Raw genomic sequence first — 20,482 nt, forward strand, 5'->3', positions numbered from 1 at the left:
CCAAGGCCTCTGTGCTTATTTACCAGTTCTTTATGCAATTTTGAAGACCACTGGCTTAAAGGGAGAGCTGTGTTTTCTCCTAACTCTCTCTTGCCCCCACAGGACCTTTCTTTGTGCTCACTCCCCTTCATGTTAATAACTATCTGAGAACTAATTAATTGGTCTCCTTATTGCCAAATCGCACTAATGTAATTAAGCCTTGACATTGCATTTCTTGACTGCATCTGTCACGGACCTCTCTCGCCAATTATATCCATATTTCCAGGTCTAGCAGGAGACACATGAGGGCTTGGTGCCATACAGTGATCATCACTGGACACCCTCTGAGTCATATATATATATATATATATATATATATATATATATATATATATGACTGCTATCGGTCTACAGAATCAGGAGGATGCGTCGGCAGTGAGGTTATGTGTTGATGCTACCTTGCCTATAAAGCAGAAAGGATGCGGGGGCAGGTTTGGGGGCTGGGGTTCACTGTTCTCCTGTCTACGAAGCTGTGAAGATGGGGACCAGGCTCAGACGCTCACCTAGAGCCACGTGAACACAAGCAGGCAGATCTGAAATTCAGACTGTGGTTGATTGTGAATCCTTGTACTTCCCCTGACTCCTCTTCGGAGTCCGTCTCGAATTCAATTACACACCCCCAAGAGCTCCGGGATCCCCTGCAAAGTCCTAAGAAACGCAGATGCAGAGGATCGATTTTCTCTGCAAGGGAGATGTCTGAACAACCCCACGAGCTGCTGGAGAAGGACCACAGGGCCTGTGCCCAGGGTTTAGAAGAATGGGAGGTTCTTGATCCAAAGAACAAAGACTTTCAACTTCTTGCACTGTGGAACTGTCTGTGGGTAAAATGGATTTTTTTTAAAAAAAACCTTTGCCTTTGAAAACCATCTGGACACTCAGACACATGCTGAATACATAAATACAAATACATGAGTCCGAAACATATGCACACATATACACATGTGCATGCTTGAATATATGCATGTACAAACACATTCATTGGTACACACACATGCACTCGCTCGCATGCATTCACGCACATATAGATGTGTTCGCCAAACAGCCTGATTCTGGAGGTTGGCTAATACGGTCGGCATTTTACCAATACTCAAATCAGGACCCAACCCTCCCCTTAGCTCAAAGACAGCAGGCATAATGCTATTTCTACAACACCCGCCCACGGGGAGGCTTCCGTGGAGTCTCAAGTCAGTGGTCTCTTCCCAATGCCATTCTGGCTGTTTTCTGCCTCCTTCATGGCCACCCTCCACAAAAGAGACTGTGTGAGTTGGGGTGCGTATTAGGGAGACTGCCATCTCCACAGATGCAGGTCCACCTGGCAGAAAGAGAGAGAGAGAGAGAGAGAGAGAGAGAGAGAGAGAGAGAGAGAGAGAGAGAGAGAGAAGCTGAGATCCTTTATGCCTGCTCCTTTCTTCAGCTACTTCCTGATTCCCAGCCTCTGGCTATTATGGGCAAACATTGGCTGCACACCAACGCACAGGAATTAGCGACATCAAAGGTGTGGTGGCCGATTCTGGAGAGCTCTCTTCTGAGACTTTTCTCCTGGCCTCCCCTTGTCCCTTCCTCCCATCTCCAATTCTCCAATCCTATCACAAGGGCAGGGGCTTCAGGGTAGGTGAGTCTGCGCTTCCAGAGAGGGTAACGGTGTTAACTGCAGAAGGCGTTGCTTTTTAGAACGTCTGGCAGAGTAGAGATGTGAGCACTGTTCTGCTTCTATCTGTGGGTCAGGCTGCATAAGAGAGAAAGGCACACACCAAGAACGTGTTTAACATGGGATGGGAAACCTGTTCTAGCTCTTGAGAGAAACAAAGCAAGGTGAGGAGTGGTCTGGGGAAGGCTGATGGATGCCGCCATTTTATACAGCGCGGTCTGACCACTGATGCCTGGGCAGATCGTGGAGATGAATGAATGAGCATTGTTGATATGGGGGGAGGGTGGAAGCAGAAAGAACAGCAAGTGTGGAGACCATGAGGCTCAGTTTCTTGGTCCTTAAAAGAGAGGGACAAGAAAGCAGGGTCACGCGATTCGGCTCAAAGCCTTCAGAGTCTGCAAGGACAGGAGACAGACTTGCTTCGTATCAGTACAGATCCACACTCTTTTGTTTTTCGTTTTGAACAACTTACTCTAAAAGTTTAGTTATGCAATTGTGTGTTTGTGTTTGCACATGTGAATGCCATCCCCGAGAGGGCCAGAAGAGGGCGTCACATCCCCCACAGCTTGAGTTCTAGGCAATCAGGAAACCACCTGATGTGGGTGCTGGGAACCTAACTCTGGTCCGGAAAGAGCAATGAGTTCTCTTAACCACTGGGCCATCTTTCTAACCTTTTTTTTTTATTTTAAAATTTTACAAAGTCTGCTATGCTTCTCTTTTCAACTGGGGGAGGGAGGAATTCACCAGTTGTTTTTTAAGAAACAAAAATAATCTTTTTCTGTTGAGGAAGAGATATTTTAAAACCACTGAATGGATTGTTCCTTCCCTGGCTTTTTATTGATACGTCTGCCCTCTTTCCAGTTCTAAAATAAGCTTCTTGTCTGCACCGTGTTGATCCAAAGGCAACATGCTACAGAGCGGACCGGGCCAGGCAGAGCCAGGCTGGGGTCACTTGGAAGTCGCTAGACCTGGAGAATGTACCACTCTAGTCCTGCCAGCATGGCCTTACCCACGCCTTGCTTCCTCACCGCCCAGGTGATTGGAAGCTCTCAGAAATAGCAGTGGGACGTGGTGAGGGTTGGACCATGCAAATGACAAATTTCTGAGTGAGTTCCAGTTCTCTGGAATGGAAAACCAGCAGCTTCCTGTTACAGAGTGTACACACGGTTTGTGCCTGATACATGGGTGTGGGCGAGCCTTATACTTCTAATCTACATCTGTCTAAAACCAACAAAGCAGACAAGTTTTTTTTTTTTTTTTTTTTTTAGGCAGATAAACAGTTTTAGGGACTAAAGTCAAGCTCACATTGACTTCTGTTCTGCTAGCTAGAAGAGAAAAAGAAGTTCAAACCATCAGTAAGCAGAGACTTGAAAGAGAAAAGCCAAGGAGTCCACCCACCAAGGCCCCCAGGCTGCCTGGACATTTCTAGGTTAGTTCTTCGAAGAGGCCCTCTGCTACCTTACAAGACAAGTCTTAGCTTTGGTTTCCTTGAGGGCCAGAGCAGGCTTTGAGCCCCCTCTATGTTGGATCTTTCTTCCCACCATCAACCAGACTAAGGCTCAATCCTCGTGAAAGGCAGGCTGGCTAGGGATGAAGGCTCTTCAGATGTTGGTTGAGCTTGCAGCTAGGCTTTCCCTCGAGGTATGTGACCTTGGGCACTCTGCTCATAATCTCTGTGCCTCTCCTCACCTGTCAACAGGAAAGCATCCCTGAAGTACTCAGTTCAGAGGCACGGCTTCTGTGTAGTGAAATGAGAAAAGCCGCAAAGGCCTGGAATAGCGACCCAGCCCAAAGTGACCGTTCTGGAAAGAGCAGTGTCTTTATCTATCCCCTGCCAGGCACGACTACAGACACGAACAGCTCTCCCCCTTCATAGCCCTCGAAATGCCAGCCATGTTTTCCCTGTGGAAAATGGTCTGCAGCTGACTACTTATTCAAGACCCCCAAGGCCCAGTCTCCACCCCGTGCAAGAGAGATTAGATGCACGGTGAATAGAAGGGGAGGCAGGAGGGTACCCCAGCTCTCTCAGATGTCCAGCTTGGGCATGGGGGCAATCTAGGAAGTTAGGAATAACAAGCATGGAAGAGAGTCAGAGCAGTCTAGTGCCGGCTTCATGTGGGTTTGATCAGCATGCTGGCTGACCCTGAGCCACATAAACAAAATGTATGCAAGGGGACAGTTTTACACATCCACAGATGGATACATCTGTGGAGCTGGCCCAGGGATCACAGCAGTTGGTGTTAGCCAATTATCATCCACTTTTCTGATTCTGTGAGCCAAAGGCAAAGCGTCCTACTATGAAGGAATTAGTATCGGTTTGAAAGACTTGGTAGGAGAAATCCTACAGCACAGGCTGGTTCTGGTGCGCCCATCACACCATCCAGAGCTTCCGAGCAGATCTTATCTGCGGATCTGTTCCAGGGAGGCAAGAGGCCCTCGTCCCAGTTTGCACTCTGGCCTGGGAACTCAAAGCAAGCCACGTGCCTCTTTGGACACGGCTGGGAACAGATGGCTTCTACCATCTCTCCTGGTTCAGGTGTCCATGTTTCTAGACGTTCCAGGCACAGACCATGAACAACGAGTGCAGCCATCCAAAGTCAGTCTGCTCCTTTCCAGTCTGGTTTGTCACCTAGGTGCTGTCTTTGCCTCTGGGTTTTGTGCCTTCTGTGGCCTCCAGTTAGCTAACCACCTAAGTCCATGCACCAGAAGGCCTGAGTGCTCTGGGACATTGGCGGCCTACGCATTTTTGACGAAAACAAGCTAGTACTCCCAGGTCTGAAAAGAATCAGAGCAAATGTGCATGAAATGAGGACTGTGTGCAGGGCAGCAGCCAGCGGCGCAGGGCGGGAGGGCAGGAAGGAGGACCTGCCAGCTGTGAGGCACATGGACCCGGCTGGCCCGGGGCACAGGGGTAGGGGGAAGGTGGGAGTGGGGAGTGGGGGGTGGGGAGGGTGACCCGCTGGATAACAACCACAGCAGCAGGAAAGGAGGGGGCACCCGGATTGTAGACGAGGTGGGCAAGACCACACAGGACCCGCTTATCCTACAGTCATAGAGCTTCTGGTGACAGGCTGGTCCCGGCAGCACCTGGCAGGACCCGTAAGAGAAAATGCAGAACATGGAGGAAGGCCAAGGCTAGCAAAGCAGGCGAAGGCTCTGGGGAGGGGGACAACTCAGCATGGGCCCCAGGCTTCCTCTAGCTACCAGCAAAAGTGCTCTACAGTGAGCAGAGAAGCACAGGTTTGAAATCAGACAAGGCTGCGTTTTAATCCCACCACTCCTGAGAGACCCGCAAAAGCGACTGTCATCACAGACCCGTCTCTCCTTTTTGCTAAGTTAGGATCAGGATCATCACCTCGGACAGCACGAAGACTGGAGAAGATTCTTACAAGCCATTGGCTTAGGTACCCGTTGGGCTGTACCTCTCAGAGGCTCGTGGGTCAGACACTGGTCTGTCTCCAGGTGGTAGCCCTGGAAGGTGGTGACCTTTCCTGGAGTCACTGGGGTGTACCTTCCGAAGAGGGCACTGGTTTCCTGGAGTCAGTTCTTGTGAGAGAGACAAGTGATAAAAAAAAAGCCCGAATCAGGCCCTGGGTCCTCTCTGGTTTCCTGTTTGGGAATGCCACTCAATGTTCGTTTCTCAAATGCTCACCCATTGTTCTTTGTCATGAAAGGACACAGCCGTTAAGGGAGCGGAGCTTGAAAGAGCCTGTAACATGTTGTTTGGATTCCTAACTTCCAGAGACATAGCATAAATCTCCTTTCTCTAGGAGCAGGCTGGTTCAGGTAATTTTTTTGCAAAATGAACCACAGTCTGGAAGCTTTGCCCTATCCATGAGAACATACATCCACAGTCTCCTCAGGTCTCTCTTCTGTGGAGCATGAGGAAGTTGCCTGGGCCACCACTACTGTACACTGAAAAGGCTTATTAATTCACTAGAGTCACCCAGGTTGTTTATCATGAAATACCAGGGCTACTCTTATAGAAAGTGGTCTATGGGAGGTTGGAGTGATGGCTCAATGGTTAAGCTGATCCAAGAGAACTTGGGTTTGGTTCCCAACACCCACCTCACAGCTTATAATCAATCGTCTGTAACTCCAGTTCCAGGGGATCTGACGCCCTCTTCTGGTCTCTCAGGCACTGCACACACATGGTATACAGTTACACATGTAGGGAAAAAATTCCATTTACATAAAATAAAAATGAAGAAATCTTTATCATTATACTAATTTTTAGAATAAAACTGATCTACACTGGGCATGGTAGCATAAGCCTGCAATCTCAGCACTCAGAGAGCAGAGGCAGGAGGATCTTGGATTTGAGGCGCACTTGGGCGAGTTAATGAAAAAAGAAAAGAAACAAAGAAACAAACCAATAATGAGAACTAACTTGACTGCTCTCAAACGCAGCAAACAGTTTCAATCAAGCTCCATATTCTCCCTTCCTCTGTCTCATACCTGCCTGACTTACCCGTGACCACCCTGAAGGGCCTGTGGCCTCAGAGGACATGGGAATCTCTTTTTTCTTTTTTCTTTTTTCTTTTTTTTTTTTTTCCGGAGCTGGGGACCGAACCCAGGGCCTTGCGCCTGCTAGGCAAGCACTCTACCACTGAGCTAAATCCCCAACCCCTAGGACATGGGAATCTATAGTAACATTTGTTTAATATTGAAGGGATATTTTCAGAATCTGGGGTAGGAGTAAGAATGTGTACCATCTTGGTCAGTGTTCTGTTGCCGAGAAGAGATACTACAACCGCAGCAACTCTTATAAAGGAAAGCATTTAATTGGGGCTAGCTTACAGGCTCAGAGGTTTATCTTGTTATCCTTATGGTCGGAAGCACAGAGACGCACAGACAGGCACAATACTAGAGAGGTAGCTGAGAGTTCTACATCTGGTTCAGCAGGTAGCAAGAAGAGAGAGACACAGGGCCTGGATTGAGTTTCCGAAACCTCAAAGCCCACCCCCAGTGACATACTTCCTGAAACAGGCCACACCCACCCCAATGAGGCCACGCCTCATAGAATCCCACTCTCTCTAAACCTGTGGGGGGCCATGTTTATTCAGACCTCCGCATACACCATGCCCCCTCCAAAAAATTATACCGGCAGCCTGCTGTGATTTAATCTTAGCAACACCCTCTGAGACACCCCCCCCCCACTCCTCCACCCCCACCCCCCGCAGAGGACTTTCACAGTTGCTGGGAAGGATCCTGACTTTGGAGGTTAAATCACATGGCTTCCTTCAAATTCTGGGTATGCCGTTTATCAGTTGTGCAACTGGTCCTAGAAGCTGAACCTTTCTGAACTCTGAAAAATGCTAACGTTTGTGCCTTCTCCATCAGACTCACCTCTGTGGATCAGACAGTGAGCCTTCCAAAAGGGTAGAGCAGGGGACTTCCTCTCCCTGTGCTAAGCTGGAAGCTCAGGAAGGCAAGCTGACTCATGGAAGGCCACCGACAGAGGTCAAAAGGACTAACTAAATAGAACCAAAGCTCCGGGATCCCTGAGAAGCCACTCTTTTCTGGAAGCGGCATCTCTGTCATGGGTCACTGTGGGGTTAAATGCAATGACACGTGTCTAGGCTGTATTTTAAAGGGCTGTGTTCACCAGAGTGAGTGATTGCTGTGATTTTTTTATTCTGGGGTGGGTAGCGCCTCAGGGTGTATGTTCTCCCAAGCGTGTGCACCTGTGGATACCTGTGTGGGGGCCACAGGTTGATGTCGGTGTCTTCCTCCATTGCTCTTCATTTTAGTTTTTGAGACAGGGTCTCTTACTGAGCCTGGAGCTTGCTAATCTGCCTGAAATTGAGCAGTCAGCAAGCAAGCTCTACTGCTTCTTCCTATGGCTACTCCCAACCCCATCCCCCTACTCTAGGTCCCTGTGCCTGGATTTCTTTTTAAATCATGGGTTCCGGGAACTAACCTCATGGTTTCACAGCCAGCCCTTTACCCACGAAGCCACCTCCTCAGCTCCGTTACAATTATCCATAATCTGTCACACTGTCTCGAGGAGTTGATTTCCCAAAACACCCGAAAAGAATCCGGTTAGAGGAGGAATCATTTCTTACTTTCTCTCTTCTACCAGGGATCTAGGAACGAGACGCGGCAGAATAACGCTGAGTTTACCGAGACCACATACGCAGTACACCTCCTGATAGTACTGAGAGTCCACTTGGGAGGAGGGACAAACCATTCTGAAGCTGTGGGGTCCTTGTTCGAAAAACAGAAGAGAGTGTTTGCCTTGGGAAAGGGGCACGGAGTCGTGAGTCATTTTAAAGTTTTGTATGGGTGACTCGGGGCCCCTGCGAAAATGTCTGAGTCACTTGCCATTGTCTAAGCATGGATGGAAGCACAACGCCTGACTAAGTTTTTTCTCTAAATCACATGGCCCATTATGCCCAAGACGCTCTATGAACACACTGTCCATCCCCTCGAACAATGTGACCACAAGACAGAGTGGCCATTGAAAATTGGTCCTGTGGCTATTGGTAAAACACCACTGGGCAGCTGGCCATCAGGCCTCAGGGCACCTTACTGACCAAACTGGTCATGAGGCCTAATTCCCACTGTTTAGCTATGAGGGAAAAGGACCTCCCTTCTGCCCCCAGAGCCGTAAGCAGCCATCAGGAAGCCTAGGCAAGAGACCTGAGACTTGCTGATTTCTGACCTGAGCTGGGCCATCAGATTGGGCAGCTCCATCCCGCCACCTCAGGCACATAAAGGAGGCCTTCTGTCAGTTCAGTCTGGAGCAGAACCTTCAGTTGGGTTGCCGTTTTAGGGATGGTGTGCCTGTGACTGAAATGTGGACGTTGTTTCGGTGAACAACCCTGCAAGTCTTTTCCTCGGGTGACACTGTTCAACGTTTACTCACATTTCCAAGTCAGTGACCCAGAGCACTGCTGTGCAGGGGCCTTCTTCAGTGTGACAGCCGCCTGTCTGTCCACTTGGGAAGCAGGTAGATGGAGCACAGGCTCAGGACGAGGCAGACATGAGCCACAGCCTGACGTTGGGTTGTCAAAATAAGCAGTGCCACATAGTCCTTGCCCAATATAGGCCAGACCCTGTACACGGCAGCTGTGCTATCTCACTTAATCCTTACAGCCTATAAGCATCACCATTAAAAAACGCATGTGGTTCATCAGTACCAAGTAATATGCCCGAAACCTGGATTTGAATCCAGACCTGCCCGCCAATAAAGCCTGAATTACTGCACAGAGATATTTCCAACTGATGGTCAGTCTTGCCCTTAGCTTCCGCATGCAAACCATGCCAACTGTTTCACCTTTGTCCAGTTTCTGTGTCTCATATTAGGTGACATAAGGGGTATACGGGGTGCTGCTCAATGAGCCGGCATCGAGCAAATGTTCTGTGAACGAGCCTTTCCCAGAGGCAAGGCTGAGTTGAGAAATGACCGTTTCTGACGCTCAGCCAACATCTTGTTGGGCAGTTTGGGTTTCCATACACCGGCTTCCAGAGATTGACAGGGGTCTGAGTAAAGCCCAAGAGAAGCTGTAGCCCTCACATCTCATAAGAAAATGAAAATGGGCAGGGGGGCCGGCGCTTCAAATCGTGGCCGGAGAGAAAGTGTGAAAAGCAAGATGTAAAACCCAGCCAATTATCAAAGCTGGACTTTGGGCTGTAACTCCCCCAGCCTCACCTTTGAAGTATGTGTGTGATTACATGCGCTCAGTACTTGAAGCCTTTCCATGTGCATAGAGCTCTGTGTGTGTGTGCACGCATGTGTGTGCATGAGTGTATGTGCATGTGTGTGTATGCATGTGCGTGTGTGCATGTGTGTGTCTATGTGTCTGTGTCTGTGTGTGTGTGCGTGTGTGTGTGTCTATGTGTCTCTGTGTGTGTGTATGAGTGTTCGTGTGTGCATGTGTGTGTGTCTCTGTGTCTCTGTGTCTGTGTGTGTATGCGTGTGTGTGTGCATGTGTGTGTATGCGTGTGCGTGTGTGTGTGTGTGTAGATGTAGGCACGTTTATACGAAGACGTATCCACACTGAACGATGGCCCAAATAAGCCCCTGACTCTACCTTTAAAGTATCTCTAGAGAATTAGCCCAGGGGTTGGACAGTGATACGCGAACTGTAAACATTCTTGCATGTTGGCAGATAACCACGACGTGAGTTCGCCTCCAAGAACTGAGACAAGGAGGGAAGGGGGCAACACAGCGGCAGGAAAACACACTAATCAAATCCACAATCAGCTCTGATGGCGAGGCAAGCATTCTAATCCAAACACAGCAGTGCAAAGCTGCAACAGGTTGTGAGCTTGGAGCTGGGCTCTTCCCAGGGGCCTCACCCACGCTTTCTTCTTAAACGTCTAAAAACGCTCACACAGGATTTCAATCACTTCTAATTTTTTTTTTTTAAAGAAATAAGTTGCAGGCTGAACATGAGCTCCTAAAAACAGGAAATATCAAAGCATTATGTGAATCATCTCTTCCCTCTGCAACTGCTTCTTTAAAAAAAAAAAAAAATAGGCTAACCTGGCCCTCGGATAGACCAAGAGCTCTCTGACTGAAGACTGGTCAGAGACTTGTGCTCTAACACAGAGTGTGTGTGTATTTACACGTGGTCACAGTTCACAGCACATGAGTGAGAACAGAACAGATATGATAAATGGTGCCTCTCAGAGAGGTCCAGGTGGCGCAGTAGCAGAAAGGGGGTCAGAAGGACCTGACTGAGACAGCAGGTTCTGCTGGAGGTTGAGAACGGCAGGCCTGTAGGAGGCTCCAGGAGAGGGGGCAAAGGCTGACTGCCCCTAACAGCTATTGGCTTGTAAGTCATTGATGGTGGGGAAGATCATTCATGGGACGTGGATAACTAATAACTCACCGGGTCAATGGAACTGCTGGGTAAGAAACTAGGAATGGCACATGCCTTTAATCCCAGCACTACGCATGCAGAGGAAGGTGGGTCACTGTGAGTTCGAGGCCATCCTGGTCTACAGGGTGAGTGAGAGACCCTGTATCAAAAGACAAAACTGGGAATGCTTTGCCCCATAACTGCCATGATAAACACCCTGAAAAACATACTAATGACAGTCATTGTTGTTGCTTCCCAAGGGCCAGTTGAACCAGGTCCTGTAGGAGATGCCACCGATTCCGATTCCCTAGTTTCTCACCGCCACCGCCGGCAGGTACCCTCCAACAGACGCCAAAGTGAGCGCTACTGCCAAGCCTCTGTTCTTTCTCATACGCTGACTTAAAATGGAAAGCACTCAATCTGGAACATTCAGGAGGAAGCATCCACGTGGGCACCACTCAGGGTAGCTCAACCGCCTCTCCTTTGTTCTCCTCCTCCTCCTGTCTCCTCCCTACTGGGCGCTCTTGTCCACTGCTGAGGCCCAGACCATCTCCTTCCTCCCCTGTGAGCCCCTGGTCTTCTCCGGCCCTTGAGCTACTCGCTAGCCTTCTTCCTTCCAGCACCTCCACTCTTCAGCTCCTCCAGCTCTTCCAGTGTTGCCCTCTGCTGGAAACAGAAGTCATGCCTTTGCATTGGAATCGATCATGCCCAAGATCCAGACCAGCTCTGCTGCAGCATGAGAGACGGTGCTGGAGAGTGGGCATGGCACTGGTCCAGCACCCGACTGAGCTGGGATCCCTGCTCTGCCGCGCTGGACAACGTGAATCCGTGGTGACCTCTGTGGCCTGATACCTTAAGTTCTATAACTGACCAGCAGCTGCTGTGTCTCCCCATGTCCAGCACCATGGTTAAGGGGTTCCGGTTCAAATGCTACAACCTCTGTTGCTTGTGAGGCCACTGAACTTTGATTTCTTCATGTGTGAAATGGGGATAATCACACTCATCTCGTCAGATTGTTAAGAGACTGAAAGAGAGTTATTTTATGCAAAGTACCCAGAACAATTCCTGGCACCTGGGAAGTACAAGGCAAGGGTGCCTTCTTTACTTTAGGACATCTTAGGATGTGGACACATGCACCACACCTATTCTAAGTGTTCCTGTGGGGACCAATGAGAACCTAACACCCCAGGTATTCCACAGCTCACCCCACCTCCACCATCCTCCCACAGAGCCCTATACTGTGCCAGGCAGAGTCAGAGAGCTGTAAATGCTTGTAAACAGGTTGACGTCTTCCTAGAGCCCAACCTTTTCTCGCTTAAAGAATACTTTTTCTTAATATGCACAATTCCTGTGCCCATTTTTACAGATGGAAGCACTGAGGCCCAGGGGAGTAGTTAGTAGGTCAGACAGAAGGTACTACTGATAGCCAAAGCTTTAAAACCTGGCTGTTAGTCACCGTGCAGCCCAGCCAGCCTCCTGCCCAAAATCCCCCAAATAAAACAGAGGCAACAAATGACTCCAAGATATCATTTGCTACTGAGTTCATCATTTCCTGAGCGTCTTGTGATGATAAACATTAAGTTTGGGACCAGGAAATTACCAGGTGCTAAGTCAGCCACAGTCCTCAAGCCATAATCGAGGGACTTTTCTGGAAGGTGAATGTGCACTGTCTGTCACCATGGGGATACCCTGTTCAAAGAAGGTGAAATCCTTTTTGCCAAAGCCCCTTTGATGTCGGGGTGGGGCTCTGGGTGCCTGTTACATAGAAGAGCTCCTAGGAGACTGAGGGGCTGGTAAGGAGGGGCCAGCTGGGAAGCCGGGACTGTCCACTGGAAGGCGGCCAGTTTCCTGAGCCATCTATCCAAACCACCCTCGTGATGCAGAGGGCCCATGGAGAGCAAGAGAGGTGGAATGTGGGGTAGTAGGGACAGAAGGGAAATGGTGCCTCCAGGGACTAGAGCCAAAATAGCCCCTCATGGCCATGTCCAAAAGTGAAAAAAAAAAACAAAAACAAAAACCATTTGTTTTTAATAGAGAGAGTGGTGAATCACCTTCTCAGAGCCTGTTCACTGTAATCCTTGGTGCCACTGCTCCTTGACTGAAGGGTCAAATGGGCAATAGCAGGCCGTGAATGAGTCCAGCATCTGCCTTCTGTTCATTCCTACATTCTTCCTCATCAGGCCCGAGGGCATGTGTCACATTCTCAGTTGCTGTTCCAAAACACCACCCACTTCACCGCCCCCCCACCGACACGGAAGGCACCCTGGTGCTCACCCTCTTTTCAGAGCCCTCTGGACAAGTCCTGTCGCTCTAAGAAAAAGAACAGAGCGCACATCCCAGCAGAGCCAGGACCCAGGAGCACTGGAGGAAATCTTGCCTTCCTCCCACACGCCATCAGTCAGGGCTGTCAGCTTCCAAAAATGTTTAGCAAGTGCAGCACCAAGAGGGACATGCTGTCGGGCGGGTGTGGGAGCTTGTGTGGGGAAGGGGCCTTCTCTGGCTCTGAGCTCCAACGGTCTGTCTCTAAGCAGCTTCTAGATCCCAGCTCCTCCGCCGGAAGGTTAGGAATGTATTGAGCATTAGCCTCTGATCAGAGAAAGCTACAGAGAAGTAGATGCCCAAAAGGTCGTCTGGTCTGTTGCTCCCCTCCCCACACCCCACCCCCATCCCATACCAACTCCACACTGCCTCCCCTTCTGGCTTCCCGCTTCTCCTCTCCTGACTGGGACAGCCACACCAGTCAGGTCAGCCTGTCCCTAAAAGTCCCTGCTGACTGGCAGCCAAGAAAATACAGCATGGCCCTGCTCCCTCCTGCCAGAAGAGGGGGGGAAGGCAGCAGGGAAGGCAGGAGTCCAAGAGAAACTGATTGGCCCTTCAGGATTTCCTTAAAAGAGATTGCACGGCCAGGGCCTGTCACCCAGCCCAGTAGGGGGATGCCTGCTCTGCCAGGAAAGGTAGAAGTCACCATTTCTCTTTCAGCCATTCTCTCACCCACACACCATCACCTCCGTAATCACCAGAGCCACCAACACTGGCAGCATAGACTACCCAAGAAGGAGGGGCTTAGATTCGGCAGCCATTCTGAGACAGCCAAGCCACTCCAGTCACCAGGAGTCGGTAGCAGCTAGCAGTCGGCAGCACCTGGCCAGAATCCCTTCTCCCTAAAGATGGGGCAGAAACCAGTCATCTCCAAGCTAGGAGGAGGGTAACTTCAGGGCAATCACTCAGTATCCCTTGTCCTGGATCTCACAGCTGGCCCAGGTGATATCCAACCCATCAAGGCACCAGACCTTCTCCGGGTTACAACCCGAGGCACTGCTATAGACACACATCACAGCAGCAGATACCACTCCTTGGGGCCAAGCTCTCAGCACTGATGGCCCTAGCATTTCCGATGCCAGCATGCGTTTTTCGAAAGCACCTCTACACCTGCTCCAACCCCATAGAAGCAGCTGGCTGCCAGAACCCCTTAGCTTTGCAGAGCTCCTCAGGAGAACCTCTGGCACCCTGGCCAGCTAAGTCTCTCCTGGCCACACCCACTGACCAATGTATCCTTCTAATCTGCCAGCATAAGGGGTATGCGTCCTCTCTCCAATCACATTATGGTAGCCTCTCCTCAAGGCAGCCATACCCCTCCCTCATGAAGGATCCTCCATCACTCCCACCATGTAATAGTGCCCCAGCACACAGCACTGCTCACCTGGGTATCGAACCCGTTCTCCAGAGAGCTGCTCTTCCGCAACGGGAGCCCCTCCCCTGTCGGCTCCTGCAGCCCCTGCGATTTCAGGGGGATTTGGCTAGTGTAGGCCGTCTTGCTCACCTCTACCTTGCTTCCCAACTTAAGATAGCAGGGTTGAGGACCAGTCCGGGCCGGGGGCACGTGCAGGATGGGCGCGGCGCTATGCACCGGTTTGGGCAGTCCCGATTTCATTTTGGAGGCTACCAGGATGGCCGGCATCTTCTCCCTGGGCTTTGGCTTTCCCAGCACGTCCCTGGCAGCGGCGGCGGAGGCGACCGCTAAAGGCAGCGCGGGCAGCCGAGCAGGCGCCGGGCCTCGGCCCGGGAGGCGCCCACCAACAGTGGAAGAAAAAACAAAAAAACCAAAAAACAAAATCCCCGGGTCGGGGAATTGGGGAAATCCAGCGAGTGCGCCTGCCGGGTGGCGGGCTAGTCACTGCCCTCAGCAGGTCCCACCTGCGCGGATGTCGCAGCGGGAGGGCTGCTCAGAAGCTCTGGGCTCTCGTGGAAGGCTGCCTCTGGCAATTCTTCTCCTGGGAAACTGAGGCGTGGACGCCCATATTAACTTGTCATTGCGTCTCCGAAGTGAGAAGCCTCCTTAGGGAGAGACACAGGCTACGGGGACGCACACGTCGCGCTCCGGAGCCTGCCGGTGTGAATCTTTGAGCAAAAGAGCGGAGGATGGGGAAACGGAGGGCACACGGAGCCCAAGACGTCTCAACCGCGAGGCGGCTGTCACCCTGCAAACGCGCCGCAGTGTCACCCGCGCCTAGGCAGACTCGGGGCGATCTCCGCAGACAGGTCTGTCTGGGCGTGACAGTCGATCACCGATGCTCACAAGCCCCTCGAACACCAAGCACCTGAGCTCCCGCGGCTCTGGCCATGTTCCGTGCGCTCCAGCGCAGCACGGCGGTGGTGGCAGGGCGCGGGCACCGGGATGCGCAGCTGGCCAGGCTGGCTGCGCTGCGCTAAGCTGAGCTCCCGGGAAGGCAGCGCGGGCTGCAGGGTTGGACGCAGGGGAGGACCGGCTGCGGCGCGCGCTGACAGCCCGGGCCGTTCCCGGGCGCCCATTGGTTCGCCGCGGACCAATCCGCGGTCGCGACTCGCACTGCAAGGGGGCGTGGCCTCAACTCCGCGGGGCTGCCGCCGAAACTCTGGGGCCGCGCTTGGCCGCAAGTACAAAGCGAGCTGGTGGCCGCTCTGCGGCATGGCCCCGGCGCGCGCCTCCCCGCGGGCCGCCACCCCCGCGTCCCGGGAGCCGCCTTTGAAAACGCCGTTGGGTTGCAGATTCCCGCCTCCCTCCACCCTCTGGCATGTGTCGGGGAAATCGGTTTCTCTTTTTCAAATCGCTCGGGTAATCTCAACGGTTTGCGGGTTCCGGAGGCACGCCCCAGCCTCTCTGCACCTCCATCGGGATTGACAGGGCGGGTCTCCTTGTCCCCTGCCTGAAGGACACTCCAGCCATTTCTTCTTTCCGGGTGGGCTCAGGGGCGTTCCAACAGCTTCCTCTGCGACATTCAAAGGTTGCACGTTGCACTTAAGTATTTGAAGTATTTATAGGCTAATACAATGGCCGGGGAAGCTTCGCGCCCTAAGACAACTCCTCCTTGCCACCTACCACAGACTGTAATTAGAGTGGCTTGGTGACCCGGGCAGGCTGAGGCTAAACCCGCCCTGGTTTCATGCAGGCCTGCCTGGCAGGCTGAGCCTGGAACGTGCCAAGCTCACAGGTTCCTCAGCTTGGAATCGCTGGAGGATCCCTTCCTCTCTGACTCCGGGTCTGAGAGCTGAAGGGAAATAGATTGTCCAGACAGGTTGCCTAGGGGCTGATCTTCAGGGAGGCCCACCCCAGAGAGCAGTTTGGATTTGAGTTGGGAAGTTTCTCCATCTTTACAGACCTTCCAGTGTCTCATGCAAATCAAGTGGAGGTTTGAATACATTTCCCTAAAAGCACCGTCCAGCTAAATGAGATAGTGTCTGGCAGTATAGGGGACCAGAAAAAAAATGTATTATTAATGTTTCCACCGAGTATGTCCTACTGTCATCTCTTTAAGCCACTTTTCTGTGTCTAGGATGGATGTTGTTACTTTATTCTTGCCCTATTTCCTGATCTACAACATCCATAGGGTTGACTTTCAATCATCCTGATGCTATAGATTTATCACTCTCAAACTTACCCGGCAAAACTCTAAGTTGGCTAGGAATGGTGGTGTAAGCCTATAATTTCTGCTACTTCAGGGGCTGAAGTAGGAGGCTCCCCGCTTGAGGATACTTTAATGAGCTTCTTTGTCCAAATAAAAGTAAAATAGGGTTGGAGATGTAGCTCGGTGGTGGACAGCTTGCTTGCTTCACATGTGCCAGAATCGGGTTTCAGTGCTCACTACTGTAAGTAAGCACCCGATCCTCGACTGGTTTTAGGTAGTGGAGCCTTGGGACATAGTAAATACATGACAGAGGAGCCCTAGTGATGGGACCGATGCCATGTTAGAGGAGATAGGAAGAAGATAGACAGTTGCCTTCTGATAGTGCAATAGCAGCCTTTCTGAATCCACAGAAACCACAAACCTCGACAAGAATCTGACCATGGCTACAGCCTGATCTCAGATCTCCAGCCTCTAGGCCTGGGAGAAATAGTCATTTGTTGTTAAAGCTGTCCTATCCACAGCAGTTTGCATTAGTGGCTTAAGCCAAGAGCCCAGGCCAAGATGAAAGTTCAGTTTTAAAATAACCCCTGAAGTGTTTATTTTTTTTTCAGGTCCTTTCTACCTTAGCTGGGGATGGGGTTCGGGGTTGGGGTACACACATAGCCTGTTTTAGCTTTTAGTCCTGCTCTCTGAAATCAAATCACAAGTTTCTCCCTGACATGGTATACATTACCCTGGTCCATCTGGACGATCTCCTATGCTAGTGTCTTGCTTTATTTAACATATTTATTGTTTCAAGCATTCTCTCCTAAAGGAATAAATGTTTGGAAGAGCCATATTTTGACTTTCATGAGATTCTGTCAGAAGCGAGCAGAACGCTGTGGACTGAAAAGCTGCCCAGATTGTTACCGAATGAATGAGTGGTAAGGTTGCCTTTTAGTAGGAATTACTATGAAAAGGGGTTGTGGTACTTTCCTCCTTGAACTCTGGTTCTCACGGCTACATGAAGAGCTGTAGAAAGGCATTACCATGATCAGCTATTCGGGATTGTGGGACAATTCCCAAATATTCTCAGGGCTCGGGTGCAGCGGATGTCCAAGGTCTAGTCCCCAGAGCATCACAGAAAACCTGTAACTTTTTTTTTTTTTAATATATACTCTACCCAATCCCATCCTACTGACTGAAAATTCCCTGAGGGTATGGGGGGTGGGCAATCTATGTTTTAAACGATGCTTAGTGAAGGGGTTTTGATGTGTACTAAAGCTGAGAAGTCTAGCCAAATGAAGTATGCATTCACTACACTTCCAGGACCTCCTAAACCTTCATATGTAAAAGAACTGCAAATTCCAATTCAATAGGTCTCCTAAAGGCTGAGATACCATCTTCCAAATGAACTCCCTGGTGATGGATGCCTCTGCTGGGAGTCTGGAGATCTACACTGTAAGCTGTAAGGTTAGGCCACTGTCAACAGAGGTGTGACAGCTCAAGGCCTAACTGAAGTTAAGTGGCTTTCAGGGTGCATCCAACGAGCAGCCCAGTCCACTGGTAAAGTGTGACGCAGTCACAGACATGAAACTGGTGATGGCCACAATGTGTGTTTGCCATTAAGTTAAAAAAAAAAAACATTCCCAGTTAAAATTGGCATCAAAGCCATTTGGGTATGTGGGGGGGCGGGGAAGGGGAGAGGTTCTGAGAGTGTCAAATATGTACAAGTATAATAAACAGTACATTCTTTGCTCTGAATTAAAAGCACTTATAGGCTAAGGGGATCACTCAGTAGGTAAAGTGTCCTACAAGCACAAGGACCTAAGTTCCCTCTCATGTTGAAACAAAAATGTGGGTGTTTCACACACATCTGCACATGCTTGTGTACTTGCACACTCCAAACCACTCATAATATTATACCAAATTATCGTCTGGTAAACAAAGGCACACCCTCTTCGCCTTAACTCTAGGTTATCCGCGGAAGTCTGCCATGGTATTCGATTTCTAGTCTGCATTGGCACACATCTTCCTTGAGCTTCCAAATGTCTTTCTCCTCATGGCTTTAATACTTTTTCTTTTAAGCTGTTCTTCCCTGAACAGTTTCACTTCCCCTTTTCCCTCTTTTCACTTTTCCCACTTAAACTAAAATCGGTAGCATCCAAACTAGACGAGGGAGAAAGATAGCGAATGGGAAGCAACGTGAGATAATTGCAACATTTCCTATTTAAATAAGATTGCGGCCCATGACAAAAATACTCTTGTCAGTGTACTGCTTCTATGTGGATACTGTGTTAATGAAAAAAAAGTAATTTTAAATCAGTGTCTGTTAGCAAGCACTGGTAGCTGACAGAGTCAGCAGTTCAGAGAACAGCAAAGCTGTTCTGCAAAGAACGTTTCATGATTTTTAAAGAACATTTGTCCGTTCTTATTACGTGCCGTATAGCTGAAGAGGGAGACCTAAAACAGGCTCTGTTGTAAACGCAACGTCCGCAACGCTTCTTTCTCTGTCCTCTGACTCTAAACTCTCAAATCATCCAACTCTCGGCAATAGGCCTATTTGAAACTTTACCACCAAAGCTCAGAGGACCACTGGAGTTTGCATGTCCCCTGGGGTCAGGAACCATCCTCCAATCAGGAAGCAGCAACTGGACCCCCTCCCTCTATGATCCTCGCTGTCAGCCACTGTTAGCTAAGTGGGGATGGGGCTTCAGCGATGACCTGTGAATGACCAGCCCCATCAACCCATCCTTCATGCCTTACAGACTCCATCTGCCTGACCTCCCAAGAAGACAGTCCTTTAAAGAGCCAAAAACATGTTAAACTCCAGCCTGTCATGGGGAAAATGCAAGAGTCCGCTGCCCCTGCAGACCCTCAATTAGAGAGGAGAAGAAAACCCTGTCAGTCTCTAAAAGGTTATACAAAGTAAAACATTTCATGAGTCTATGTGGGACACACACACACACACACACACACAGAGAGAGAGAGAGAAAGAGAGAGAGAATAAGTTTATTCAGGAATGTGTGCTTGTCCCTAGTTCCCTAGTTTCTAAGGCATAAAGTGTCAATTTAGGACACATACCCAGAGATGTTACAAATACTTTCAGTAGTAACTGAGGTAAGAGCTCATCCTAGACTGTGGGAGACCCAGAACTTCATAAACCCTGCCTATCTACAGTTAGACAGCACTGTCCTCTGAGCCGAATAACTGTCACCTTTGTAAGACCAGCTGTATCTGCTTGCAAATGATCATCGCAGCTGGGCTTGTTAACTCTTAGCAGACTCAGTGAAGGAAGTGGGGTAGGGCGGATCATTGGACCTTCACCTGAGCGTCCAGCCATGCCTCCCAGCCTGTCGTCTGCAATTTTCTAGTTTTGCATTCGGTCTCAGGGACCCTGGGGAGGGGGTGGAATATATGAGCTTGAGAAGACTAGGGGCAGAGAAGAAGCGCTGTCTGTATAACCATGTACAGGGTATAGACGTTCCAGTTGTGGCTGCTTCAAGTTCTCAATGCTCCTGCCCATAACCACTCACCCATGTTCCCTAAGTAAGATTAATAAAGTCACTGGCTCCCCAGGATGAACTCAGGTGGGATTGAACCATTTTTCTTTTACCTTAGGACATTACAAGAGGGTGTAGACATTGTTTAATTGCCTCCTCCATCCCCCGGGGAGAGAATTCTTGCAAGATCCATTGCCCCTACCCAATGGACTTCTCGTCTCTTGTGTCCTTCCAGAAAGGGGTCTGATTACAAATCAGTGCACACCACAGGATCTGAGAGCCAGACACTGGGGTTCCCCCACCTGCCTGTGTTGGCACTGTGTGAACGTGAGGCCCTGACTAAAAGTCAAACATCTAGGAAAACGCTGGTGGATCAGTGACTAAGCCAGAGATCAGCCATTTTAACACTATGTCCTAGACTCTGGGTATAGGACGACAGGGCTGTTGTCCTTTTGCCCAAGGACTGCTTTCTCACAAGTGAAGAGCGGGGAGAGCTGCCCGTCAATCTAGTAAGGGAAACAAACTGGGAAACAGGAGCTTCGTAAAGTAAACCATGATGAACTGGGCACAAGGGAAGGCCATCTAGTCATGGGGTTATCAGATGTGCCCATTAGTTTC

General features: G+C 50.1%; 1 protein-coding gene across 3 annotated transcripts in view; it reads right to left on the minus strand.

Annotated features, from left to right (window-relative positions):
* The window catches only part of Nav2 (neuron navigator 2), a 368,060-nt gene extending 352,823 nt beyond the window's left edge, over positions 1-15,237 (minus strand). For all 3 annotated transcript variants that reach the window (XM_032893546.1, XM_032893545.1, XM_032893544.1), the window contains exon 1: positions 14,201-15,237. In XM_032893546.1, coding sequence (XP_032749437.1) covers positions 14,201-14,458 — 258 coding nt within the window. In that variant the 5' untranslated portion in view covers positions 14,459-15,237. The remainder of the gene's footprint in view (positions 1-14,200) is intronic.
* Between the last annotated feature and the right edge of the window lie 5,245 nt (positions 15,238-20,482).

The sequence above is a fragment of the Rattus rattus genome, chromosome 2, assembly GCF_011064425.1.
Source record: "Rattus rattus isolate New Zealand chromosome 2, Rrattus_CSIRO_v1, whole genome shotgun sequence".
Lineage (NCBI taxonomy): Eukaryota > Metazoa > Chordata > Mammalia > Rodentia > Muridae > Rattus > Rattus rattus.